General features: G+C 53.9%; 1 protein-coding gene across 1 annotated transcript in view; it reads left to right on the top strand.

Moving 5' to 3' along the window:
- Window positions 1-4,539: 4,539 nt before the first annotated feature.
- MN1 (MN1 proto-oncogene, transcriptional regulator) overlaps window positions 4,540-27,920 on the top strand; it is a 45,992-nt gene continuing 22,611 nt past the window's right edge. The window contains exon 1 of the mRNA XM_060029423.1: window positions 4,540-8,299. Within this exon, the coding sequence (XP_059885406.1) occupies window positions 4,540-8,299 (3,760 nt within the window). The remainder of the gene's footprint in view (window positions 8,300-27,920) is intronic.

Here is a 27,920-nt window from a genome sequence, read left to right as displayed (position 1 = left end):
TGGGGCTCCTGGGGCCATTCGGGGCAGCTCCCCACTTGTCACCAGCTGGGAGCATCCCTCTTCAGCTCTGGGGCCCCAGTCCAGCTGTGTCTCCTCCTTTCCTTGCCCGGGAGACCCCTTCTGACTGGTGCCAGCACACTCAGCGCCCCTCGAGGGAAAGGCCGAAGGAAGGGGAAGAGGAGGGAAAGGCCCCGGGGTTGGAACCCCTGCTGCTCCTGTTGCTCCAGGCTCTGCACCGGCGGGTGGGAACTTTGAATGTGTCTGAGCACTAGGGGGCAATGTGTCTGTTTCAAAGAAGCTGCGGGCCGGTGCAGGCAGAATGCACACACAGGCACACGCAGGGGCGCCCACACCGTGGAGGCGCACACGCCAGCACGTCCACCGGCACAGATGGGCACAGGCAGGGGCACGGCCTCTCACACTCGCAGAGAAAACAGACACACGTGAGCAGAGATGCAGGCACGCAAGGTGTGAGGCAGCCACACACACAGAGGTACAAACACAGAGGCATCCACAGAGAGGAGCATGGGTCTGGGGGGCAGACAGGGACGCTCACGGAGACACCCAGAGACACAGGAACGTGGGCACACACAGGCATGGACACAAACATGCGCAGGTGCCCCGCACCGGCACACACGGGCCAAGACACAAATGCAGGCACAAGCCACACACCCGCACAACATTCTTTAGTGTTAAGGAAAGGTGACCCAGACACACATTCTGAACAGAAACACAGCCGGGCCCAAACACACTCTGCTTTCAGACACTCACACACCTTGTAGACTTAACTCTTGGAAACAGTCCCAGAAAAATACTCCCACACCACCCCTCCCTGGAACGCACAGAATTATTCCACAGGAAACCTGCCCAGGTGTTCAGGGGACCCTCTCCCAGCCCCGTGTGAAGTCATGCCTCAGCCAACAGCACACCCCATCCGGGGTCTCCCCAGACCTGCAGGTCTGCGGGTCATTTTTCCCACCGCCCTGGCCCACCCAGGGCTCCAGACAGGCCCCAACTGTCCCTGTTCTCTCCAGACACACAGAGACATAAAGCCCTTAAACGGTGCCTCCTGAGGCACCCAGAACCCAGAACCCACCACTCTGGACCAGGTATGTGACCAGATGTCATGGGTTTTGCATAGGTCTTTGCCCATGCAGGGTCCTCCTTGTGGCAGCCATTCCTTCTACTTGTCTCCTTCCTGCCCAGGAGGCTCTGGGTCTCCCCAGCTCTGGCCTGGGGCCCCAGGGTGGGGGTGGGGAGGTCACTGGAGGCTTACCCACGCCCTTTATTTCTTTGTGCCGAAATCAGCCAAGCCTCAGTCTTTTCTTCGGCTCTCACTTCCCTGTCACTTTGCTAAGTAATAATTTCCATGTCCAATTCCATTTCTTTTCTAGTTCTGAAACCTCTAAGCTATCAGCAAGAGGATAGTTCACATGAAAACTAATTACACAAAATCAATATTTAATCACAGACCAACAACCTGATCCTGCAGAAAAATCCTTTTAAAACTCCACCTCCCTGTACAAATACTTCTTCCCGGATGCTTATTTATGGACCTAATTTTTGGTGGGGGTAATTTTCATTTTTAATTTCAAAAAGGAAAAAAATATCTGTAGACATCCACAACAGGGAGGTCCCACGAAGGGCCTTGGATCTGAGCTTGCTTCTGCTCTCTGAGTTTTAAAGTTGCAGGTTTTTATTGTTTGCTTTTATTTTTATTCTTATCGAAGGGGGGGTGTTATTTTCTCCCGGAGTCCCTGAAGACCCTGCTTCTTCCTCCCCTCCGTCTAAATTGAGCCCATTTTCCTGGCATTTTCGGTTCTGGAACACCTAGCGTCTGCCTTCCCAGCAGTAACTCTGGGGAGCGATGAATCCGCACGCTCGTCCTGGTAACTTTTTAACTCCCCGCCCCGCGACGGTGAAGTGCAATCTGAGGTTTTAAAATAAAAAGGGCTCAGGGGTTGGTTTTATTATAACGTTTATTTCATTTCAGATTTCATGCGCAATTTAGCAAACGCTAGACAGTCTTGGGCGATAAACACTTTCTTTTGTTGGGGGGAAAAGGCATTTTTATACACCATGCTTAATTTTATTTAGATTTAATAGCGATATCAGGGGCACTTCAAAGAAAGTTCCCTTTTCTCCCCTTCTCCTAAGAATGCTGGTCTGCTAGCAAAATCGCCTCGTGCTATTTTATGGCAAGGAAAATTAAAAGCCTGCTCCCCCTTCCTCCCGTACAGACGCTTTAGGGAGGAAAATACACACATGCAGGCACAGAGAATAAATACTTCCTCTACCCTCCATCACCTCTAACTCCCAACTTCTAATTGCAAGATAGATTGCAGACTCAGTGGGGATCAGGAAGATCTAAACATTTTAACTAAGATTATTGGGATAAATATTTCATAAAGAGCAGGGCAGATATTAAATTACTCCTATTGATTTTAGTATCACAACCCAATTCCGTTCTTTGGGCTCTTCAGTTTAATTGATCTCTTAAGGAGGCCAACCTCGCGCCCCAAGAGGGCCTGGGCCTTGACCGGGGTGCCTGAACTAGGGTGCTCCGGCCGGCCAGTGTGGCCCTCTGCGCGCTGGTCTTCTCGGGGCTCCTAACTGCCTGGCCGCTCTGGCGCTGGGCTGCTCCGATATGCCCCCCATAAAGTGGCCCAGTGGTTATGGTTCCTCCGGGCGGAAGCCGGCCATTGAGAACCGGGAACCCTAGACAGTGGAGATAGGAAACAATTATGCGCGCCCTAGTGAGGGAGGCGATCCCTAACTTCGGGGTTCCCCGTCTGCTTTCACCTCCAGGGAAATCCGAGGTCCGGCTAACTTGGGTGCGACAAGTAATCAGACAGCGGTGGAGAGCCGAGGGTTCGCTCCAGCTGAAGCGCAGTCGACACTTAGCGACTTTCCGCGGTGAGTCCAGGATCTTTGCCTGGCGACCCCATTGTCTGAGCGCCCCGCACCGCTTACCGCCCACCTCCCCGCCCCTTACTCACACCGCAGGTCTCACTTCAGTTGGGGGTGGGGAGTTGGGAACTGTGGTGAATGGGAAGGGGGGTGAACAAAGCCAAGCTCCCGCCATTCTCTGCCTGCGCCCTCTCCAGACCGATGCGCGAGGAGGCCAGGGTGCGCCCGCAGCGCACTGGCACCGGACCCCGAGGCTGACCGGCGCTGGGGACCCCCGAGCTGGCGAAGTGCGGGTTCGTGGTGGGGGCCTCAGCAGTCAGCACCCAGGACCACCTTAAAAGCGGGCCCCGCCCCGGACCCGGAGCTCGGGCTGCGCTGATTGGTGCAAATGTAATGGCTGAAATTGATTGCTGAAATGCAAAACTTGTTGCTGCTTCTCCGGGCTCTGGGCGAGAGGCAGACACAGAGAGGGGAGCCGAGACCCTCGGAACGCCCCACGCAGAGCCCCCCCGCCAGCCAGGAGAGGGGTGCGCGGACCCCCCAGAGCTGCCCCCGCCTCCCTCCCATTCCGGGCTCCGAGAGCGCAGCCGGAAAGCCTTAGCCTGCTAGCCCAGCGTGGCCCCCAACCAGCGTACGCCCCCCTCCCTGGGTCCGAGGGCGACTTGCGAAGCACCTTGGCGGGGAGGCAGGGAACCCTAGCCTTGGAGCGACCCAACCCCTCGTTTTGCTGCCCGCCCGCGCCTGGAACGGGGCGCGGAGATCCCTGCGAACTCAGAGACCTAACAGCGGAGGACAGAAGCGTCAGGCGGCGGACGTGGCCGCGAAGCGGCGCGCCGGGGTGCAGCGCACCCGCCGCGGAACAGGGGAGCCGCGCCTTCCACCAACCCTCGGTTTCAACCCCGGGCACCCGCCTCCTCCTCAGCCCCGCTGAGCTCTCGGCTCTGGGACCGGCACCGGTGATGCAGAGCGGAGCCTCCAGTCCTCCGACTCCCTGAAGAAGCAGTAGCCGCTTGCTCGGGCCGACGGGGACTGTGCGAGCGGATCCTGCTTGGCTGAGGCTCGGGCTGCGGAGCGCGGGGACTCCGGGGGGAGGGGGGAGGGACCGCTCGGTCTTTGCCCCGGCGCCAGCCACGGCTTTGAAGGGTCTCTCTGCTTGGCCCCTTAGCAACTCCGCCACGGACTCCGGGAGGCTTCAGGCAGCGTCCAGGGGCTCCCCACCCAAACCGATCGGACTTAAGAAGGTGATTGCTCTGCTTTCCCTCCCTCCTTCCCGACTCCTTCCCCCCACTTAACTTTTTGTCTTCAGTCACCCGCAGCTCCGTCCCCTCCCCACAAACCCACCCGCGGCCGTGCTAACGTCCCAGGGCATGGGCCCCCCAACACGGCTCCTGGAGGCCCCGCGGCGCCGCAAGATGTGAGAGGCCCGCGTCGGGCAGAGCGAGAGCTTCGGGAGAGGAGCTGATAACCCCCAGCCTTCACAAGCCGGGCGAGGTGGCGGTGCGCGCTGCGTCCCTGCGCTGCTGAGCGTCCCGGAGCGCCCAACCCAGGGCCGGAACGAGTAGCTGGCCGGAGGCGCGCCGCGGAGATCAGGCTGTCATGCCCTATTGATCTCCCCGCCCCCCGCCAAGTATGTTTGGGCTGGACCAATTCGAGCCCCAGATCAACAGCAGGAACGCTGGCCAGGGCGAGAGGAACTTTAACGAGGCCGGACTAAGCATGAACGCCCACTTTAAGGCCCCGGCTTTCCACGCGGGGGGACCCCCTGGCCCCGTGGACCCTGCCATGAGCGGGCTGGGCGAATCCCCGATCTTGGGCATGAACATGGAGCCTTATGGCTTTCACGCGCGCGGCCACTCGGAGTTGCACGCGGGGGGGCTGCAGGCGCAGCCGGTGCACGGATTCTTTGGAGGCCAACAGCCGCACCACGGCCACCCGGGAGGCCACCACCCCCACCAGCATCACCCCCACTTCGGGGGCAACTTCGGCGGGTCGGATCCTGGGGCCTCGTGCCTGCACGGGGGTCGTCTGCTCGGCTACGGCGGCGCGGCCGGCGGCCTGGGCAGCCAGCCGCCCTTCGCCGAGGGTTATGATCACCTGGCGGAGAGCCAGGGGCCGGAGAGCTTCGGCCCGCAGCGACCTGGGAACCTCCCGGACTTCCACAGTTCGGGCGCCTCAGGCCACGCCGTGCCTGCCCCATGCTTGCCGCTGGACCAGAGCCCTAACCGAGCCGCCTCCTTCCATGGCCTGCCCGCCTCCAGTGGCTCCGATTCCCACAGTCTGGAGCCCCGGAGGGTGGCGAACCAAGGAGCCGTCGACTCGCTGGAATACAATTACCCGGGCGAGCCGCCCTCGGGACATTTCGACATGTTTTCCCCCTCTGATTCTGAGGGGCAGCTGCCTCATTATGCAGCGGGTCGTCAGGTTCCCGGGGGCTCTTTCCCGGGTGCCTCGGCCATGCCTAGAGCTGCAGGCATGGTGGGCTTGTCCAAAATGCACGCCCAGCAGCAGCAACAGCAGCAGCAGCAGCACGGAGTGTTCTTCGAGAGGTTCGGCGGGACCCGCAAGATGCCCGTGGGTCTGGAGCCTGCAGTAGGCTCCAGGCACCCGTTAATGCAGCCTCCTCAGCAGGCCCCGCCGCCGCCTCCGCAGCAGCCCCCGCAGCAGCCGCCGCCGCCGCCTCCGCAGCAGCAACAGCCGCCGCCGCCGCCGCCGCCGCCGCCGCCTGGGCTTCTGGTCCGGCAAAATTCGTGTCCGCCTGCGCTCCCGCGTCCCCAGCAGGGCGAGGCGGGCACGCCCAGCGGCGGCCTGCAGGACGGGGGCCCCATGCTGCCCAGCCAACACGCGCAGTTCGAGTACCCCATCCACCGGCTGGAGAACCGGAGCATGCACCCTTATTCTGAGCCTGTATTCAACATGCAGCACCCTCCTCCGCAGCAGACGCCCAACCAGCGGCTGCAGCATTTCGACGCACCCCCCTACATGAATGTGGCCAAGAGGCCGCGCTTTGACTTCCCGGGCAGCGCGGGAGTGGATCGCTGCGCTTCGTGGAACGGCAGCATGCACAACGGCGCTCTGGACAACCACCTCTCGCCCTCAGCCTATTCCGGCCTACCCGGCGAGTTCACGCCGCCTGTGCCCGACAGCTTCCCCTCGGGGCCACCCCTGCAGCATCCGGCCCCGGACCACCAGTCCCTGCAGCAGCAGCAGCAGCAGCAGCAACAGCAGCAGCAGCAGCAGCAGCAGCAACAGCAGCAGCAACGCCAAAACGCGGCCCTCATGATCAAGCAGATGGCGTCGCGGAATCAGCAGCAGCGGCTGCGCCAGCCCAACCTGGCCCAGCTAGGCCACCCCGGGGACGTGGGCCAGGGCGGCCTGGTGCACAGCGGCCCAGTGGGCGGCTTGGCCCAGCCGAACTTTGAGCGCGAAAGCGGCGGCGCGGGCGCCGGGCGCCTGGGCACGTTCGAGCAGCAGGCTCAGCACTTGGCGCAGGAGAGTGCATGGTTCCCAGGTCCGCACCCGCCGCCGGGTGACTTGCTGCCCCGCAGGATGGGAGGTTCAGGCCTGCCCGCTGACTGCGGCCCGCACGACCCCGGACTGGCGCCGCCCCCTCCGCCCGGTGGCTCGGGGGTGCTGTTCCGGGGCTCTCTGCAGGAGCCGCTGAGGATGCCCGGAGAGGGCCACGTGCCCGCGCTGCCCTCCCCTGGCCTGCAGTTCGGGGGCAGCCTGGCCAGCCTGGGGCAGCTGCAGTCGCCCGGGGCTGGGGTGGGGCTGCCCAGCGCTCCCTCCGAGCGCCGGCCCCAGCCGCCCGATTTCACAGCGCCAGCGCTCGGGGGCCAGCCTGGCTTCCCGTTCGGCGCAGCGAACCGGCAGGCCACGCCGCACAGCGGCCCAGGCGTGAACTCGCCCCCGAGCGCGGGCGGGGGCGGCGGCAGCACGGGCGGCGGCGGCGGCGGCGGGGGCGCATACCCGCAGCAGCCTGATTTCCAGCCCAGCCAGCGCACCTCGGCCAGTAAGCTGGGCGCGCTCTCGCTGGGCTCCTTCAACAAGCCCAGCTCCAAGGACAACCTGTTCGGCCAGAGTTGCCTGGCTGCACTCTCCACAGCCTGCCAGAACATGATCGCCAGCCTTGGAGCCCCCAACCTCAACGTTACCTTCAACAAGAAGAACCCGCCCGAGGGCAAGAGGAAACTGAGCCAGAACGAGACCGACGGCGCGGCCATGGCCAGCAACCCGGGCTCGGATTACTTCCCAGGAGGGACTGCTCCTGGGGCCGCAGGGCCCGGAGGCCAGTCGGGGACCAGTAGCAGCGGCTCCAAAGCCTCTGGGCCGCCCAATCCGCCCGCCCAGGGAGATGGCACCAGCCTCTCCCCCAACTACACCCTGGAATCAACGTCGGGGAACGACGGCAAGCCGGTTCCCGGGGGCGGCGGCCGGGGACGGGGTCGCAGAAAAAGGGACAGTGGTCACGTGAGCCCCGGGACCTTCTTCGACAAGTACTCGGCAGCGCCGGACAGCGGGGGCGCGCCTGGAGTGAGCCCAGGGCAACAGCAGGCGCCAGGCGCAGCCGTCGGGGGAAGCTCCACAGGCGAGGCGCGCGGGGCGCCTACGCCTCATGAGAAGGCGCTCACGTCGCCTTCGTGGGGGAAGGGGGCCGAGTTGCTCCTGGGGGACCAGCCGGACCTCATGGCGTCCCTGGACGGTGGGGCAAAGTCGGACGGTAGTTCCCCGCACGCAGGCGAGTTCGCCTCGGACGAGGTGAGCACGAGCTACGCCAACGAGGACGAGGTGTCATCCAGCTCCGACAACCCCCCAGCCCTGGCCAAAGCGAGTAGGAGCCCTCTGGTGACAGGCTCGCCCAAACTCCCTCCCCGCGGGTTGGGTGCCGGGGAACATGGACCGAAGGCGCCCCCAGCCCCGCTTGGCCTGGGCATCTTGTCTACCTCTACCTCCACCCCCGACAGCTACGGCGGCGGGGGCACGGGCCATCCCGGCACGCCGGGCCTGGAGCAGGTCCGGACCCCAACGAGCAGCAGCGGCGCACCGCCGCCTGACGAGATCCACCCCCTGGAGATCCTCCAGGCACAGATCCAGCTGCAGAGGCAGCAGTTCAGCATCTCTGAGGACCAGCCCCTGGGGCTCAAAGGTGGCAAGAAGGGTGAGTGTGCTGTGGGGGCTTCTGGTGCGCAGAATGGTGACAGCGAGCTGGGCAGCTGCTGCTCCGAGGCCGTCAAGAGCGCCATGAGCACCATCGATCTGGACTCGCTGATGGCAGAGCACAGCGCCACCTGGTACCTGCCGGCCGACAAGGCTTTGGTGGACGGCGCAGACGAGGACAAGACGCTGGCACCCTGGGAGAAGGCCAAACCCCAGAACCCCAACAGCAAAGAAGGTATATGCACTCATTCCCTGTTCCCTTCTCACCTGGTGGATACCCGTCCCACCCCCATTGCAGGCCTTAGCTTCTGCCTTGAAGGCTCCATGAAAGGGTGGTGTCCCTTGGGGTCAGGAGGGCGCAGGGCCTTCCTAATGCCCAGTTCAGAGCTGGGTGCCCTTCCTTTGGTTACACCTAGGGCTCTGTGGGCAGACCCCTTCCCTCCCCCCAGGTGCTGCCAGGTAGATTCTGGTTCCAGAGGGTGGTAACAACTTAGGCGGAAGCCCTTTGGCGATTATTGTAGAGCCCCACCCCCTCAAGTTTTAGCTGAGTTACTGGGTGCCCAGAGCACTAGGCCCCTTCCCTTTCACACTCAGACCCCCTCCTCACCTTCAACATTGAGGCTCGTTCCACTTTTCAGGAGTTGTTTGCCACCCCCCCCCCCTTCCTGGCAGGACACCTGGGAAGCTGTGTTAATGCCTCCCCACCTTTTCCTAGTCAGCCAACCTTCAGCTTGAGTTCCCTTCCGTGTGCCAGCATCTCTGGGGAAAAAAAGTGACCAGTTCTGGTGTCTGCAGCATCATTCAGAGGCAACGCCTAATTTGACCTTTGTTCCTAATGAATAACTGTTTTGTCTCTTCTTAACTATTAGAGTTTCATTGAAAAACTGGAGACCTGTCGGGATGGTAGGAGGCAGGCAGTCTTCAGAGTGCACCTCCCTGACATTTGATGGGGGGGCCTGGGCTGGAGTGGGGTCCACTTTGGCAGAGACCAGACCAATCGGGCAGGGCTTCGTTTGTGTATGGGGATATGGATATATATTCTTAAGACACAAAGGACCCGCGTTTGTCAATATCTCGCCTGGCTTTGGTGACAGATGTCCGGTCCCGGTTCTCCTTTGCATTCTAAGCACTCTTTCCCCACCAGGCCTGGAGGCCTTTAAGGTGGGTGGGGTGGGGGTCAGTAAATGGACCACCATTGCCGATAAAATAATAATAGTGTTTTTTTTTTAACCCAAACACGACTGGGCTGCGGTAGCTATCCATTTTATTTTTTAATGGGGACTTTTTACGTAACATCATTTCCTACCTCACCCCCCCACCCCCACCCCCACAATGCCTACCTTTTTCTTTTAAATACTCACTGGATTTCCTTGGTTTCACCAGGCTGAATGTTACCATGGAGTCAGTAGCTGGCGATTTAACCGTGTCTTAAAAAAATACATCCCCCATCCTCGCCTTCTCTTAAGGTTCTTTTCCTCTGCCTTAGTTTTCCTAGTCCACATCCTGCATCTTGCCATCTCTTGACCCAGGGTTTAAGGTGATGGTAGGTTTTAGGAGAAGGGGATAGGGGCGGGAGGAGGGGGAGGGGAAGTGCGGCAGGAGTTGGGTGGCTCAGAACTCCGGGCTTTCACGCCCGCCTGTCCCGGGTAGCTTTCCCGCTTGCGTTTTCTAATTCATGAATGCGGCCTTGCTGCTTTTCTCTTTGTTCGCCTACTGCCCAGCCCGGGACGCCGCTCTCTCATTTGAAGCTGGGTGTTTAGCATGCACAGCAGACGCTGCGGCCAGCATCAGCATTCTCCAGGCTTCTCCCAGGCAAGGCCATAAATTGGTTAGTTTGGGACCCTCCGCTGCCTCTCCCTTTTTCCCCCCTCCCTCCTTTTTAAAATGGAGTTGGACACAGCATCCTGTTTGCTCTGCCCCGCTTCTCTTTTATTTTCTTGTACACAACATCTCGGGCCTGCCGATCAATAACTGGTTAGCACAAATCCCAGCCCCTGTCACTTCTACCTGGCTTGGTCTGGCTGCCCCTCCCCCGCCCCCTTCTCCCCCTCCCCCCCCCCCCGCCCCCACAGTAATTAAGACCACATTGGCCAAAATGGGGCGAGAAGAGTTAAAAAGAAAAAAAAAACGCCACGATTTAGAGAATTAATAAAGAAAAACCAGTAACGCTTTGCTTGCAAGTCGTTTGAAGGGCCTTAGGTGCAGAGGAATTGGGTGGTTTTAACGAGATTTTTTTTAAGGTGTTGCACTGTTCCCTTCCCAGTCTGACTAATGTCCTTTGCAGAAAAAAAATGCAGACTGTGAATGAAGAAATGTCATTAAAGAAATGTTTTGTTTTGTTTGTTTCATTATCACAGTCAGACGAAGGAAAATATTTTTTTGGAAACAGATGCTAGTCACTTTGGGGTTGATTTCCCCTGTATACTAAACTCAGCCCTCCCCTGCATACGGGAGACGGAAACTTCCTCCAGGGACCCGCTTCAGGGCTGGCCGCCTTAGAAGCCTCGGCAGGGACACCCACTTGACCTCCTTTGTTTTCCACTCTGTGATGTGGGAAGGACAGTTTCCTAGATAAAGCCCCGAATTGAGGTCACTCGCAGCTTCTACAGCCTTGGGGCTGCTAGTTAAGGCTTTATAAGGTATCTGCATATGATTCCTGCTCCCTTACTGGTAGTAAATAAGGATGATTAAACTTTTCATTATGATAACACCCTGCAGCTCCATCTGCATATGTTGTATAAATAGGTACACAGAGCCTTCAGCGGGCCCCCGAGTGCCCTGGCTGAAAATCAGAGTGAAGTGCACCACTTTGAAATAGAGTTGAGAAAAAAAAGAATTGAAACGAAAGCGTCCTGCTTTTCCGTAAACACATGCCCAGGGTCCCATCAGCCATGAAGCAGCTTTGGATATACCTTTTCCAGGTTCCAGCCCCAGCGAGCACTTTCTTTGACCGCCTGCCCCCCGCCTTTCAGGCAAAGCCCAATTTTGTAATGATATTTTATTTTGTCACGCCATAAAACACGCCAGTACTAATGTGATTAAATATTAACACTGTTACTGAAATTCTTCGCTCCGATGACAAAATACTAGTCGGTCTTTAACAAAATGATCGTGCTCAGGTTGGAGAGAACGAATAAGTCTTTAGAACTGCACAAGCTGTGTAGCCACTGGGACGTGCCCAGATTGTCTTATGGGGTTTAGATGTCCTTTGGAGGGGAGGGAACTCTACTGGCAAGTAACACTTCTCACAAAGTCTAGGCCAGAATCACATGTGATGATGATTTTTTTTTTTAACCAGGAAAGTAATCCTCTCCAAATTATGCTTCCTCTGACTTCCTAACCCGCCAAACAACTCTCATATCATAAAACTCTACGTCTCATCATGAGATTCTGTTTGCACAAAGTTGGGGTGGGGGAAGGGTGAGGTTGTGCAAAGGGAAAAACAACAACAACAACAAAAAAAACCGGCCTGAGTTTGGGCCTATTCAGACATCTATTAAATCAGTGAGGATCACATAAATTTGAAATTAGTTTGCAAAATCATCCACCTATCTTTGTAATAGCTGTGTGGCTATGGAGGAATTTCAAAACAGGGAAGGAGAAATAATGATAGTTTGTAGATAAAGGATATTAAGCCTAAAAAAGTATGTCCCCCGCGCCCCCCAGCCCCTTACAATTTTCAAAATTTGAATTAACTGTATTCCCGTAATAAGTTTACCATTGCCAAACTTCTAGTCCGTTGGTTGTTCTCTATCTTGAAATCCGGAGATGTCTAGAAACGCTCTTTCACACACCGTGAAACGGGAGAGGTCTCTGTATACACTTCTGCATGCAATTCTGCCCTTTTTGGAGGTATGATATTTTTACAGTGATGCGGGAGAAATTTTTGGAATTTCATGCTTCTCTCAGTGTTCCAGTCGGAACACAGTAAGCAGTGCTAAGAAATACTAGTCAGGCAGGATTTGAACATTGAATTTCCTTAGACATGGGGCAGGCTTGGGGTAAGAGCCGGAGGGCTCCTAGTGCTCTTGTTCTGAGTCATTTCCCTCACTCCTTACACCGTGGAGAGAATTTTTAAGGCTCCCTCCAAGTGGTTTTGGGAAGTCATGGAGCCTCGCACTCCTGTTTCCCCCAAAAATCACCCAGCACGGGTTGCATGCCTTCATGTGACTTTTGCAGCATCCGGAAGATGTAACCCAAAACTTCGCAGGTGTTAATCAGGGGTAATGTAAACAGATAGCCCCCTTTGTGCAGCTGACGGTCTGGGTCTGCCTGCTCCCTGGCTAGTCTGGGACATACTACTACTCTTCTTTGGTGCTTGTTCAATATTTCATGGTTGTAATAAACCAGTCTTCTTTGCCCGCATCCTGACATAAAATCCCCACCTAGCACGCATCTGCAATTATACATTTCTACTAAATATTAATAAAGGACAAGGATTTCTAAGGGCCTGAAGCTTATTGGTGTTGAACTTATGGTTTCTGCCACTGGATTTTTCTGGCTGTTTTGATTTTAAATAGTCTCTGCCTTCTAATATGTAATATATACTTATATATTCTCCTATATATATATATCTATACAATATTTATAGATTGAAGGCATTTTCTCAGGATTGCTTTCTTTAGCTTTCTTAATTTAAATCTAAATTCAATTAGATTTCTTGTGAGGCCCCTTCAGACCGGAAGTAAGAGACTGTTGCAATGTACTTCTATTTTATTGAGATTTCTAGGAAAGGAGTGAGGGTTGGTTAATCTAATTTCTCTTTCTAGAAATGAAATTCTGTGATTCCTTATATGATTTTGTTTGCCTGACAGAGGTATTTAAATTTCCAAAGAAAATCTTAATAGGTCCTGAAAATATGGCTGCCCTTGCCAGGAAGTTCCTTGCTACTCTCTGCTGATATAAAATATACATCTTTAGTAAACAGTCCAGGAGGACCAGGTGAAATTAGAGGAGGGAAATTCTTCCCACTCTGGAAGGGCAAACTTGAGTGTATCCTTGGGATTTCACAGGATCTCCTGAACTCACTCCATGCTGGAAGCTTTAGCAAAATCACCTTTCTGTCCACTTGAGTGACAATAACCTTGGGTCGTGTTCTTTGCCCAGGGAGTGATATGCTTTGCCGAAAGCATTTAGGAGGTAAATATTTCTAGTTAGGAATACTGTATTTGCCTCGGTTTGGTTCATTTTAGAGATTAAAAGTCGATAGCTTTATGCAATAGGATCAAATGTCCGGGGAGTGTGTAAGGGCAAGTAGGCCTCCCAAGCACACTGCAATATAAAAACCCCAAACCTCTTGTGCCAGAGGGGACCTGGATCTATTGGGGGGGGGGTCCCCTGTAACTAGTGGGTGCACCTTGTATTCTTCCCTCGATGCCCTTCTGCTTGTTCCACCCAAGTCTTCCGTCTGGAAGGGCAGGAATAACCCAGCTTCATCGTTTTGACTCAAGTCAGATTTTGACTTGCCCAGCGATGTGTTTGTTTTAGGATGATGTCTATTTTTAGGCGTGTCTTGGGTGGACAGATTTGAGTGTGGGTTTTGATTGCTAGTGGCGGACATGTTGATACATACATGAGTGCCTGATTGAGAAGAGAGACATTTGGGGAACAATTTTCAAGTTTCCTTGCCTTCTGGTACACCCTGGGGCCCAGCAAAGTGGTCTGGGGGCTGGCTTGAAAGGGTGTGGCTGAGGTGCCACGTCCGGTCTGGGTCTATCTGCAGCCCACAGGAGGAGAGCAGGGCCCATGCAATTCAGCGTGGGAAGGAGCCCCCCACCCCCAAACCCCTCACCCCACCCCAGCGTACGCACATATACATATGTATGGCCAAGTGTATTTCCATCAAATCATCCAGCTACTCCTTTAGTTTACCGTTAATCTGCTTTCCAAAAGCAGAGTTGGGGGGCGCGCGGTGGCAGGGAGAGAAACTAAACCTTCAGTCTCTTTGGCCTTAGCTGACAGGTTCTGATTCTGTAAAGGACTGAATGAGCGCAAGTCCTAAAAATAGAGGAGGATTTTGAAGATCCTAATTATGAAATCTCGGCCTCCCGGGCCTCCTGGGCTGGGGGTGACTTTGATCTGGAGTATTTCGGTAGCAGACGTACGTCGCCCCTTGCTGAGTTTTGCGCGTGGAGGTGTCTCTCTGTCTGAGTTCAGCTAACACCACTCTCCAACCGCGAGAGGAATCTTTGAATCGGTGCCCACCCACCCCTCCCCCACACCCCCTCCCAGTTGTGGGAAGCGGGCGCTGCTTCTCATTTATGGAAATTCCTCTCCTTTATTGTAATCTTTTGGTACCAACGACTTGGCGGAGAGGACGGTGGGCTTTTGAATTAGTCACAGCTTTGCCTTCAGGGACCCTCTGTGTCCTGGTGCACAACAGCTCAGCCAATGGTCTCCTCAACTCATGAATGGGACCGGAAGGAAGAGATGGTTCTGGGACCCTCGCACATCACGTTTTGCTGGACGGGTCACCCAGTGCCGAGGCGGCCCTGATCATTTTCTGCCATCTTCCAGTGACAGGGCAACACACATCCGCACGCAGCCTCACGGGGCCATCAGTGACTTTAGGGTGTGGGTAAGAAGCTACCCCACGGATGTGCACTTCAGGGGCCCAGAACCCCCAACTTATTTTGTGACCGGGATGGAAAAGCAGAGTTAAGTTTGATATACTTGAACGAGGAGGGGCGTTTGAGAGCCATCATTCTCACGGGGGGTAATTATTGCGGGACTCCGAGGCCTGCTTTGTTTGCTGGCTTGCATTTTAATCAGTGACCTCTGAGGTTTGGGAAGCAAGTGGAGGGTCTGCTCCCAACATGATGTTTGCCCAGAAAGGACATGGGGTGCGGAGTGGCGGAGAGGCTTCCCAGCATCATGAAATCCAAGGGGCTCTTTGTGGGCCCTGATAGCTTCAAGTTTTGGCCCCGCAAGGCCACTTCGACCTGGCATCCCTGATACCTACTGCTGGGGGGTCCATCGTAGCCCCAGCATCCCAAATTCTCCTTTTCCTTCTTGGCTGAGAAAGCTGGTAGGTTTTCATCACCTCCGCATCCTCGCCAAGCAGGATCGGAGGGAGAACTTTATAGTGGTCGTGTGCTGATCCTTTCACAATTTATGCATCATCGTAAGGACCCAGATGCCCTTTAAACATAGCGGCAATTGAATTTAACAGTTTGGAGGGCTTAGCGCATTCATGATAACAAACTGGCTCTCTGAATGTCCCAGATGGAGCATCTTATGTGGGATAGACTTTTCCCCCAAGAGGGGGAACCTCCAATAAACATCCCAACACAAACTCACATGGTAGGGGGAAAGCAGGTTTTTACGTTCTGATCATTAAAGCTCAGGGGTCCAGCGAGCTCAGCTCGCCCCACTTCCTCTGTAGCTGGTAGGATGGATTGTGTGACCCAAAGGCTCTGTCTTCTTCCTGTCTTTGACATCTCTGTGGAAGATCTTGGCTTCTTCATGGAACAATTGGCCCTGGGATTCCGATTCTTAGGAGAGATCTCTGATTTTCTGGGTCTCAGTATGACTTACCTCTGCTAGTGTTCAGTTTAAGTGAATCAGGTGTGTTGGAAAATGATTTAGGAAAACAAGGAGACCCTTCTGTGAAGGCATCTTTGGGGCCCACTGACGCGGATGGTCTTTGGAAAGTTGGAGGGAACCGGCTCTTGTTTTTATCCTGCACGTGTCAAAACCCCGCTCCAGGGAGACTCAGAAATAGACGACATTGTCATGCCTTCAGAGGAGATGCGGACTAACCTGGGTGCTGAGACCCTTCTGGGCCTTACCCCACCCTGCTCCCTCTTCCAGCAGACCATCTTGTGAGAACTAAGTGGCCCGGAGATGCAATCTGAGGACTTAAAATAAGTTTTCCCTTCTAACTGCTGATGATAATTTAAAGAGTGTTTGGGCACGAAGGTTTCATTTGCTCTCAGAGCTTGGGTCAACACTTTCACTGGAATGGGGTGGGCTTGGGCCTTTCTGACCCAGCTGGCTTTGCCTGGTACGACTGGAGGTCTCTGTCTGTCCCCAGTTTGAGAGATCCATTGGTGGTGCCCCTGGTCATATTTGGGAGCTCCTGCAATGAGAGGAGACACACACACACGCACACGCACACGCACACGCACTTGTACACAACACACACACACACACACACACCCTGCCCCCTGTTCGTCCAATCATCCAGGGCAGGGTGAGATGCGGAAAAGATATGACCCTTTAAAGTTACCATGAAGCAGTGTTTTTCAGATGCCCTTGGATCTGCGAACACAAATATTGTCGAGTGATTGGCAACGACCACCAGGAATGAAATACTTCTGAGGGACCATCTTATGATCAGAGAAGGGCTGGGGAAGTCGGCAGAAAACATAGCCTGCTTTGAAATCCCCAGAGCTCAGCCTTCCAGAGAAAGCCAGGCTTGGTTGAGTGTTCACTGGAAGTAAGCGGGTTCTACCCTGACCGCATGGGCTGTTGGAAAAGTCCTTGAAATTCAAGGGCCTGAGTCCTGATGTGGACACTCTGTCCTTTCCTCTGAGCCGGAAGGCAGAGAGAGAAACAGCCCCAGTTAGGAAGACTGGATGGAGATGGGGGTGCAGTTTATATTCTCCGGGGGCGGGGGCAGGTGATCAAGGGATGGATGGAGAGGGGAGAAGTGTGTCCCTGTGAGTCGAAATATTTACCGACACAGGGTTTAGGAGTGGAAAATAATTTGTAAGTGTGGAAGTCATTTATAGTAACACCTCCCGGGCGAGGCTGGGAGTGAGGGAATTGCTTGGGGGCTGGTGTTGGCCATCACAAAGGACAGAAAGTTCTTGGCCCAGCTCTCCCTGCTGGGCCTGGGGCTTCCACGTGACCGCAGATGTATGGGGGAAAGAGATGTGGGGAACCCAGCCTGGGGCGGATGACCACGTCATGGGTCTCTTAGCAGTCAGAGCCCCTTTCTGTGTAGTTAGTGGCCAAGCTAGCCATGCGGTGCCGGGGCGTGGGGCGCGGGGATGAAGACCCAGATGGGCCCTGGGTGGATCGAGCCTCATAATGTGGCTGTGGCTAACTTTTCCTGCAGAGAAGCTGGTCCCACGAGGCCTGCTGCAGAAGCATAGAGTTTCACAGATGCACCCAGATCTTTCCATAAAAGAGGGACGATGGGGGTGGGAAAAAGGAGTGACCTTTTCCCTGATGACCCCGTAAAGTGACCACTGATGCTTCTCTCCCAGCACTGAGCCTCTTTAGGGATAACCTTGCCTATTACAGACCTTGCAGGCAGGTCCCACTGTCTTAAAACGCAAGCAGTGCCCTCCCACACAATACATACATTTTTTTCCATTTTCTGAATAGTAGGCAAAAAGGGAAGGCAAGTAGATGACAAATTCAGCAAGAGGAAGATTTCCCTGACTCGAGATAAGCCGAGTGTGGAAAGGAGCTGGATGAATTAGAGGTTCACTTTCCTCCCCTTCAGGGGACCCACGGTCCAGCCATCAGCAGGCCTAATTGGCTCAAAGCAAATTGACCATTTTCATCTCCTGCGATGTAACTTTTGGTGGTTGTTTAGTATTTGAGGGAAGGGAGGCTGTGGACCAAAATTTGGCTTTTTTAAACAGGAGCAATTTCACGATCCTTATGCCGTGACTATTTCTAAATTGTCTGGGCATAAAGCTCTGGATGCCTTTTGCCGGTTTCTGCTTGTGCACGCAGGCATGCGCACCCCTACTCGAGTATACACATGAGTGCACACACACACACACATGAACACACACAGGCCTGAGAAGTCTTAATAAGAAACGAAAAAATAAATTAATTTTTTCCCCAAGAAGCAGCTCATGCAAAGTTTTGGCCCTGTTCAATTTTAAGTAGAAGCTTATTGATCTCCGTGTGGTCAATTTTTGCCGAATTTGTAATCCTGTTAGGCCTCCAGGAGAGGCGTGATTAATTTACTTGTACGTTTCACCATTTGGGGTCAGTTTAGTTAATAAGCATTTATTTTGTGCTCAGTGTGTGTGAAGCATTTTGCCGGGATTAAAAGTGTGTGTGTGTATGTGTGTGTGTGTGACTGTGTGCACTAATGGGCCCCCTTGGCCGTCACGGAATAAAGGCCCCCAGTTGAGGTTCCCACCACTTCCTCAGGACAGGAAGGGAGGGCGAGGCCCCTCCAAGCATCACTTGTCTGGGAGGAGGGAGGAAAAGCCCAATCCAACAAACTCAGCCCCCCAGAGCCTTGGACACGGCCAAAGAACATCCATCGGCTTCCTTCTGGTGTCTTGGTCCCCGGAAAGTTTTCAAGCATTAATTCTTAATTGACTGGGAGCTGAGCACAGACGTGGAGAAGAGTAAAGAATCTTAAACCTCTCTGGGGCACCTTCCATGCTGCTCCTTGACAAACGGTGGTGCTGGGTGTTTGTGCGTGCGTGCGTGCGTGCGTGTGTGTGTGTGTGTGTGTGTGTGTGTAACTTTTAAGGAAACGCGTGGTTTGACTTCCAAAGAAGGAAGAAAAAGTATGCGTAAGTCTCGAAAGCTGGGAAAAAGAAAACCAGAGCAAAACAGCCTGCAGCTTTGGCCTTTCTGAACACCGAGTCTCAGAAGGGGAGAGTGTGTCATTCTTGATGGCGGGCTGTTTAGCCAGGCATCGCTGGGTACACCCCCTCCCTTTCTTCCTGGGCTCCCTCCAGCCTTCCTGTCTCTCTATCTCTGGATGATGGGTTAAAATTCCACTTTTATTATTATTTTTTAAACGACAGATTTTGGCTTAACAGTTGTAGAGCAAATGGGTGTCCTGAGCCACCCTCCCCTCCCCAGTTGCTTAATTCCTTGAACGTCAGTTTCTACTGAGTCCTTGCCTTTGCAGAGCGAGGGCTGGACAGGAGTATTTTCGGCGCTGGGCCAGCCTGAAATGAACTTGAGGCGCTGGGAAAACAGGCATTTGGAGAGATGAGGATACAATTTCTTTTTTTATGTGGGCCCGTTAAAGTCTAATGGACATCGGTCTGGCCTTAAATTTGGAGAGGGTCTTTATCTAACCCTTAAAACCAGAATCGTTTCCGGTAATTACGACACCCCTGACTAGACCACTAAATCTTCCAGCAGCTTGTCTGGAAGGCGGTGGCAGAGGTGGGAGGAACAGAGGGGCACACCTGTTACCTGTATCAGCTATAATTATGACATTTCTGGGCTCCTGGTTTGAAAGGGAGAATTTATGGACTGAGCTTTGCCGGAAGAGAGCAGCCCAAGACGTTCTGGCTCATGGCAGCGAAATCACAGGGGGCCCCACGCTCCGTGTCCATCACAGCCCTTGCATTTCCTTAATGAATTAATTTAGCTCCCCGACATTTGGTATTAAGTAAGTAGTTATTTTGGAAATCCAAGAGAGAAAGAGCTCGAAGACTTTTTTTAAAAAAACAAAAAGCAAAAACAACTTTTTGGAAAAAAGAAAAAGTATTGCATTTTGAAGTTGGAGACCACTGGGCATTCAGGCATGTTGGGGGAACCCGTTTGGTGGGACGTGGCAGGACGTGGCAAAACCGACCGGCCCCGTCCCTGCCTGTGTTTTTGCTTCTCTACGGAGAGGATTTTTCCATTGTTAAAGCCGTCGGAGGCCGCAACACCCAAGCTCCCTGCAGTTTGTTTGGAAGTATTGTTTAGATTATTCTCACTTTTCAAATTGAGAGAAACTTAGTTTAATGGGAAAATAGCAGTATTGCTATCTTGGTGTGTTTGCTTTAGTGTTTAAAAATAGTTTGTTTTCGTATCCTGAATTTCATCCTTTCCTTGTTTGCTTGTTTGATGGAAACCGGTGAGTGTGTGTGTGTGTGTGTGTGTGTGTGTGTGTGTGTTCGGGGTGGATACACACGCAGGCAGTCAAATGGTTGCAATCATGCAGCCAAAAATCGGTTGCAATTTTAAAGCTGGCTAAAGGGACCCAGAGCGCTTGCTTTTAACTTAAACCATCTTGTCCCTTCCTCTCCCATCAGCACACCACTCCCAACCCCCTCAGCAATATTTATTTCTTCCTTAAAAAAAGGAATGCTGGGCCTGTTTGCTGAGGTCCCTGTTGGAATAGATTTTCAGGGGTTATGTATTAAATGTGTTTGAGGGCGATTTCAGTCCTCAGCCTGGTCGTCCCACTACTAATGGTAGCAGGGCCTAGTATAGAGAGGCAAAGAATATTGTAAATGGCTTATGCAGAAAAACCATTTAGATAAAAATGCAATTTTCCTTTCTGCATAGAGTGCTAAGAATTAACAGCATATTCTTTCTAAATGGGTATTTTTATATTATATTTTCCTCCTAATGAAATTCTTTTCCCAAACAGGAACATGTTTCATTTTAAACTTTAGAGTAAAATTGATCTGTTTTTAAGCCTGCAAAAACTGGTGTCCCAGTTTTCAGTAGGCCCCTTGCCTCCCTACTCTGTGCGCAAGATTTTTGAAGTTAGATCCTGCAGAGGATGGAATGGTGATTCTGTCCCTTCCCTGTCCACGTTCAGGCTGAGAACAGGGAGAGGGGCTGGGTTCACCCACATTTTGGTTTTTTTGTCCTTCTTCCTGGGGTGCGTTTGGGAGGGTTTGATGGTTTCCACAGATAGAGAAACTGGTCTTGAAACTTGAACTGTCTGTGTTTGGTGCCCCTCAACCCCTCACCTTCCCTGGGTAGGAGGCTCACCTCTCTTGCCCCAGGGAATTCCCCATCATCCTCTTGGTGCGTCCCTTTCTCCCCTGCTTTTTCAATGCTTCAGAGGAAGCCTGGGTGCTCACTGCCTGCTCCCCTTTATGTGACAGCTGTGAAAGAGGATGCTTTTAGCCCCAGAGCACCCACCAAGGGGCGGTTCTGTGGGTCAGCTCTCTGCCAGGGCCTCTGTGGCCATTTTGGGAGGAGTGGAAGTTCAGAACTTCTTAGAAGGCCTACTTTGTCCATTCCAGCAGATCTTTGCGGCAGCATTGCTGTGGAAAGTGTTTGAGAGCTTATTTTGCCGGCTGCCATGGGCCACTGTCTGCTGACCCAATTTTTCCTGCCAGGGTGTGCGTATGTGGAGATACTGGGTAGATTTGTGTTGGCAACTGAGATGTCCAGACGTGACGGAGGGTGAAGCTGCAGTGTCATGGTAGATGGATATCCTGGAAAATATGCTTGTAATTTTCACTCTTGAAATAGCAGGAAGGTGAACGTTTAGGCAAAATTATAGAATGGGAAAAAAACTTTTCTCATTTTTGTGCCCCCTCTCCACAACGTTTTCCAACCGAGAGATCCAAGGCCCAGAGAGGGCAAGCAACTCAGCCAAGGTCACACAGCACAGCTGCACAGCAAGGATTTCACTATAGCTGAACTTCAGCCTTGACCTTGCCTTACTGCCTCTTGACCCCTCACCTGGGAGCTAGGATCTGATTTTGCTGAGCCTGTGCAAACCAGAGTCCAGGTCTTCTTAAACCAGAAGTTTCCAAACCTTTTGTAGGAAGCACCAATGGAGGACACACATTCCTGATGACAGCAGCACTGTTCCCCTTCCTCTTTCAGAGCTACAGGAGGTATAGGCTGTATAGGAGATGATTCTTGACCTTGGGGAAGCCACAGTAGCACCAGATCCTGCCAGATGGGTGGCCTAGATTTCAGGCCTGGCTCTTTGACTCTTCTGAGCTATGTGACTATCACCTCTTCAGTGCTTCCAGCTTGGTTTCCTCATAAAATTGAAAAAAGGAAAAAAAAAATAGTGCATATCTCATGGAAGTATTATGAAGACTAAATGGGATGACTTTAGCTAAATAATAGGATGATTATAATGATGTGGTTAAGAGCACAGGCTCTGGCAGATTACTTGGGTTCAAACCCAAGCAACTCCACTTCCCAGCTGTGTGACCTTGGGTAGGCTACTGAACTTCTCTGTGCCTCCATTTCCTCATCAGGGAAAGAGGATAATAGTTCATACCTCATGGGTGGGGCGGGGGTGGGGGAGGATTCGGTGAGTTAATATATGCCTGAGTAGATGCTCAGAAGACTGCCCAACAATGAGGAAGCGCTGTGCCAGCACCAGCTTTTATTAACCTCCTGCTGTATGCCCGGTGTTTCATTTGTAGTGTCATAAGACCCTTCGAAGTGCAAGATGGTGTTGCTGCTAGCGTTTGTCCTGTCTTAAGGGCTAGGAAATGAATAGCAGAGAGGCCATGTGACCTGTCCTGGGCTATGGAGTCATGCCGGCTGGAGGGGAGCCACGCCAGTCTGTACATCAGGCCCTTAGCACGGGCCCGGCGCCTGGGGCCATGCTCAGTACATGTCACATGGCCTAGGGCAGGGCTGGGCTGGAACCTGCTGCTTCTGCAGCAGCTGTCTGACGCCTCACCATCAGACCCTGTCCTTGTGGGGGGCAGTCAGACTGCGTGTGGACCTTGGTGAGCTGGCCCCAGCCTGGTGTGGGCAGCCATGGTGAGGCCCGGGTCCCTGGTGGTGGGATGGCAATGCTCTGGTATTTTTCTTTCACTTGACAGCTCTCCTAGGCTCTGAAGGAACAGTTTTCTGATACACATGAGGAAGGGTCAGCCTTCTCATGGAAGGAATCTGTGAAATGAGCTGACCCACGGCCCCCGAGCACTTTGATAGGAGCCTGTGCCAGCCATAAACAGTCTGGGAGCTGGCAATAAAGAAGTTAGACCCCCATGTCTGGCACCTCGGGTGGGGCCTCAGGAACCTGGCAGGCTCGGGCTAACCAGGAAGAGAGCAAGCATGAGAGAAAGAGAGGGAGAGAGAGAGAGAGAGAGAGTGTGCCAGGGAGTGAGTAAGCGAGGTCCCTGCTCCAGGTGAGGGTGGGAGGGCTTAGCTGTCGCACAGGCCTGGGTTCCAATCCCAGCTCTGCTACTTGGGTGCTGTGTGACCTTGGGCAGGTGAATCACAGGTTACAGGACCCACAACACAGGTGTAATCCCTGTACCCCTCTCAGAGGTTTGCTGAGCCCTGTGCCCTAGGGGCAGCAAGCAGCGGGGTAGGTTGGTCAGAGCGAGGGCTTTGGAATCAGCTGGAGGGGAGTCGTTCTTTGTTCCCACAGGGGACCCTCGGCCATGTCCCAGCACCTCTCCCAGCCTCAGTGTCTTCAGTGGCAAACTGGGGAGAGTAACACTGCTCCCTGAGGGCCCTGGCCGTGGTCCTTACCCTGGGGTGATGTAACCTCCCAGAGGATGCTTGCCAGTGTCTAGAGACATTTTTGGTTGCCACAGCTGCAGGGAAGGAGGGCACTACTGGCATTAGGGTAGAGTCCAGGGATTCTGCTAAACATCCTACAGCACACAGGGGCCGTCCTCACTCCACCTCCTCCCCGACAAAGAATTCTCCAGCCCCAAATGCCAAAAGTGCCAAGGTTGAGAATCCCTGAACTACAGTGAGGGATTGAGGTGAGGTTCAAAATAATACTGAAAGCATGGTAGTAAAGTCTGAATGCAAAATGGCCAGCATATTTATTCATTCAACAAACGCGTATCAAGCACTTACCATGCGGCAATGCTGTTCTAGGTGCCGAGATGCAGTGGGGAACCAGATAGGCAAAAGCTCCTGCCCTCACGGAGCTTGCATTCTAGGGGAGGGGACAGACCGACAGACAAACAGCAAACAAGAAGAATGTCACAGGGTGAGCAGGGCTGCAAACAGAGAATCAGAAGGGGATGGGCATGAGAGGTTCTAGACGGGGCCACCAGGGAGGCCTCTGTGAGGTGGTGATGGTTAAGCTGAGCCCTGAGTCATGAGGAGTCAGTCAGTGGTGTGCTGCTAGCCGTTCGACAACTGGCTCTCCAGGGAGGGGGAAAGTTCGGCTTAGAGCATTTGCCGATTCCCGTGGTGTAAATACTCCCAACATGGCCCATGTCAAGCTGTAATGTCAGCTGTCAGCCGGCTTGCAGAATTCCTGAATATTTAACAATAGGTTCCCACACCCCGGAGCCAGTCTGGTCCAGCTCTGCAGGAAGGGTGTTCCAGACAAGGGGAGAGCAGGAGCCCTGAGGCAGGACTGAGCTGGCAAATTCCAGAAACAGGAAGGGGTTGTGTGGGGGGAGAGCCTGTCCAAGCAGGAGGGGCCGGACCACTCAGGGCTTGTCATCACACTCAAGTCAGGAGGGTGGGTTTGATGGGGGGGCAGGGGAGGGCCTTGGGCACAAGAGGGATGGGACCTCACGGCACATCGTAGATGTGTGATTAATGGTGACTAATGGTGGTTGCATCTGAGCCCAGAGTAGCTGAGAAATGTGTTTCCCTTCTCTTCCTTCCTGCCTGGCCCCTTCTGAGGAGGCAGAAACTCTCTTCCAATAGTTTGGCAGCACCCGGGCCGGGCCACAGGTTAGGGTAGGGCGTGTCCGCACCCTCCCCAAGGACAGGGGACTCAGGCCCCAGGGGAGCACTCAGCCTGCCACAGGTGGGGGTCTTGCGGGATGTCTGTCCTCCCCCTGATCTGGGCAGGGCATGGTTCACGTCCGAGCCCAGGGAGACTGTTTCCTTCTTTTCCTAGGCATTGTTCTCCAGGCCCGACAGAGGTCACCGGACAGGAAGGCACAGGACCAGCCGGACTGAGCCTCCGGGTGACCCTGGCCTGGCGTCCACCTTCTGGAGGGTTTTCTTTTGCTTTCCTCCCTGACTCTGAGTTGCAAAGGAATCCTAACAGGCTGCAGTCACTGAGTGCCAATCACACCAAGCCCCATTTTATAGTTGAGAAAACTGAGGCTCAGAGAGGGAAGGTGACCTTCCTGAGGTCACCCAACTGGGAAGTGGGGAGCAGAGGGCGGATTCACACCTGGGCCTGTCTGACTTGGGAGCCCGTGCTCAGAACCACTAAGGATGAGCTGAGAAGCTGATTTCTCACCGACAGAAGCTTGAAAACATCACTTTGCTCCACACACAAAACTAACACAATATTGCAAATCAACTATACTTCAATAAAAAAAATAAATAAAAAATAAAAACAGAGACTGGCCAAAAAAACCAAACACCAAAACCAAACCAAAGACCAGCTCCCAATCTTGCACACTGTCCTCCTGACAGCTGTCAGTCATGTCACTGATTATCCAAGTCTTCACCATCTGTTCCCCATGGGTGAAGGGGCAGCAGTCAGAGCCCCAGGCCTGGGGGCCAGGAGGTGGCTTGGTGTGACTGGGGCCAGGCTGTGCTACCTTGCTGAGCCTCAGTGCGCCTGTCAAGTGGGTCAATTCTGGAATCCCCAGCAGTCAGAGCCCCGCGAGCAGGGAGCATCTGCCTGTGTATCGGTCACGTTCTTTCTCTGCACCCTGCACCGTGCTGGAATCGGTGCTGTGAACAAAACAGACGCCACGCCTGTTGAGAGAGGGAATTACCCAGTAAATATGTAGAGAAAAAGGGCAGTTGCATTAATGACCCACAGGAAATTGGCCAGTGTAAGGAGAGAGGGCCTGGGGTGGGCCCATTAGCCAGGATAGCAGGGGGCTCCGATGTGTGAGTGGAAAATGAAGACGAAGCAGCATTTTTCCCCCAGGACCTGGCGTTGGCTCCATGGCCAGTAGATGCCCAGTGATTGGATGAATGAAGGAAGGGGCTTTGTCAGCGGTTGGGGTGCATTCTTATGTGGTCCCAGGGCTGGGAGTCAGTGCCCCCCGAATTCTCCTGAGACCTAGCAGGGATGGTGGGGGTTTCCTCCAGAGAAGCTGGTCCAGGGTCAAGGTCCCAGCCCCCATCTCTGCAGGGGTGAGGAGGAAAGGGAGGGAGCCATGGGCATCGGAATTCCTCAGCCCCACTTCACTTGCCCCCTCTCTCCATCCCCAACACTGGTCCTGGGGGAAAAATGCTGGAAGCCCCTCCCTTCCATGGGCTCTGCTTGCCCGAGACCCAGGGGCCCAGGATATAGCCCCTGTCCCAGCCAAGGCTTGTTAGAGACATCAGGGCCTGACTGACCCTGGTGGGCTGTGAGAGGAGGCTGGAATGTCCTCCGTTAGTTACCTGACCACTGGCCATTGGAACTGGCTTTTGCATCCCAGGCCTTGGGGAGGGGAACAGCGCAGGAAGTCAGTGCTGCCGCTGTAGCAGCCCGGCCTCTCCCTGCATCTATCCCTTCACCGCCTGCCCTGGGCCTCAGTCTCCTCATCTGTTTTTTGGGTTAAACAGGGTCTTGGTGAGGATCAGGGGAGACAGTGAGGAGCACTCAGCCCAGTGTCTGGCACATCACAGAGGTCACTAAACCCTGGTGTAAGTAAGATGCAAGAGGAATTGAGAACCTGCAAGGGGAAGAGGTGGCACACTGCAGAAAGTAGGGGAGCGGGGGCCCCTTGACAGCACCACTCCTTTCCTGTGAACCCTGGGAAATCTGCCTGCAGAGTTTTGGAAGGTGATCTTGGGTGCCATGGATGGTAGCGATGGTGGCCACTGCAGCTGGCAGAAATTCCCCAGACAGCAGGCTAGACGTTTTAGAATGCAAGTCAGTGAGAAACAGCTCTGAGATAAAAGTCGTGCATTTTCTGAAGCCCCTTAGGGTTTTCAATACCCTGGCCCCGCATACCCACTTCTTAGCATCTCTGTTTGTGTAAGGTTTGGAAAATCAGTCCCTTGCTAATGTTAGGAAACTTCGAAAAATCACAGTAGCAATGCTAATAACATGTAAAGCATATTAATCGCACTGTATGTGGATGGTGACGTGTACGAGACAAACCGTGAGTCGCCCTTCAAAACTGTGCCCGGCTGGGAGGAAGCACCCATGACTCTGACCTGCTACTTTGTCATTGGCCTGGGTCAACGGCTTGGGACAGAAGTGACCCGTACCCTGTAGGACTTTGCTTCTTGCTTGTGTTTCTCCCCAGATCCACGTGACAATGAGCAAGTCTGTTTGCTGGAGACTTTTTCCTAGATTTTGCTCTTGGAAAGAAATCTCTTCTGATTCTCGGCCTCAAGCATTAACTTATAGTTTAATCAAACAAAGCTGGGTGGGGTGGGGGGCCGTGAAAAGGGTACATATAAAGAGCAAAATCCTATCTGCCCAGAGTGGGGTACATCCATGTCCCCCTTGTGTTTTAAAGCCTGGTGCAAAAACTTTGCAGGCCATTCCCCGAGGGACAGAAAAACATCTCCAGCTGTGGTTCCCCAGGTGTTTGCCCCATCTCCCTCTCTGCCGTCTCCCCCCTCCTCCTTTTTTTTCCTTCTCTGCCTTTCATTCCTGGAACAATTGTCCGGGCCAGTTCCTTTGGGCTCCTCCACATTCCCTGCCAGAAACAAAAACCATTCTTAACCCCAGATGACCAAGGCCTGTAGTCATTTTGTCTGGTATGTGGCGTCCGCCTGGGGTTGGGGTTAGATGCATGCTTCCAATTTATATTCGGCTTGCCAGCTTCAAGGGGAGCAGGGGCTGGGGGAGAAAAGCCTTCAAGGAGCAGAGAGCCCAGAACTACCAGATTGCAAGAGAGGAGAGAGAAGGACCACAAGCTCAGGGTCTGAGGCCAGCCCCGGGGGCACAAGCCAGCGCATTCTGGGTCAGGCCAGTCCCTGGCCCTTCATACCCCCTGCCCCCCTCTACTTGTTAGCCACATTGTGGACTTCAGATTTTCCTCTGTATTCTATTTGGTTATTATTAATTTTTAATGAGGTCAGACTGAAAATCCATCTGCCTGGGCCTGCCTGCCTAGGTTTGAAGGCAATTAAACTGGAGACTAACCTCTTAATTAGGGTTTCCCTGTGTAAATCTCATTTGATAAATTCCTTATCATCCTTGGCTTTAACTGCAGCGTGGCCTGGAGAGGGGATTGAGCTCCCCCGGGACCTCTAAGTGAATCCCCCCCAGAGAGGCTGCCCCGCTCTGAAAACGGGGCTCTGCCAGCCAGAACCTCCCCCAGGAAGGGCTGGGAGAGAGGCCCCTTTCAGGGTTAATTAATCAGAAAATGTAG

This window comes from Delphinus delphis, chromosome 13, assembly GCF_949987515.2.
Source record: "Delphinus delphis chromosome 13, mDelDel1.2, whole genome shotgun sequence".
Classification (NCBI taxonomy): Eukaryota; Metazoa; Chordata; class Mammalia; order Artiodactyla; family Delphinidae; genus Delphinus; species Delphinus delphis.
The sequence above is the reverse complement of the archived record's forward strand: the minus strand, read 5'-3'. Positions and strand labels throughout refer to the sequence as shown.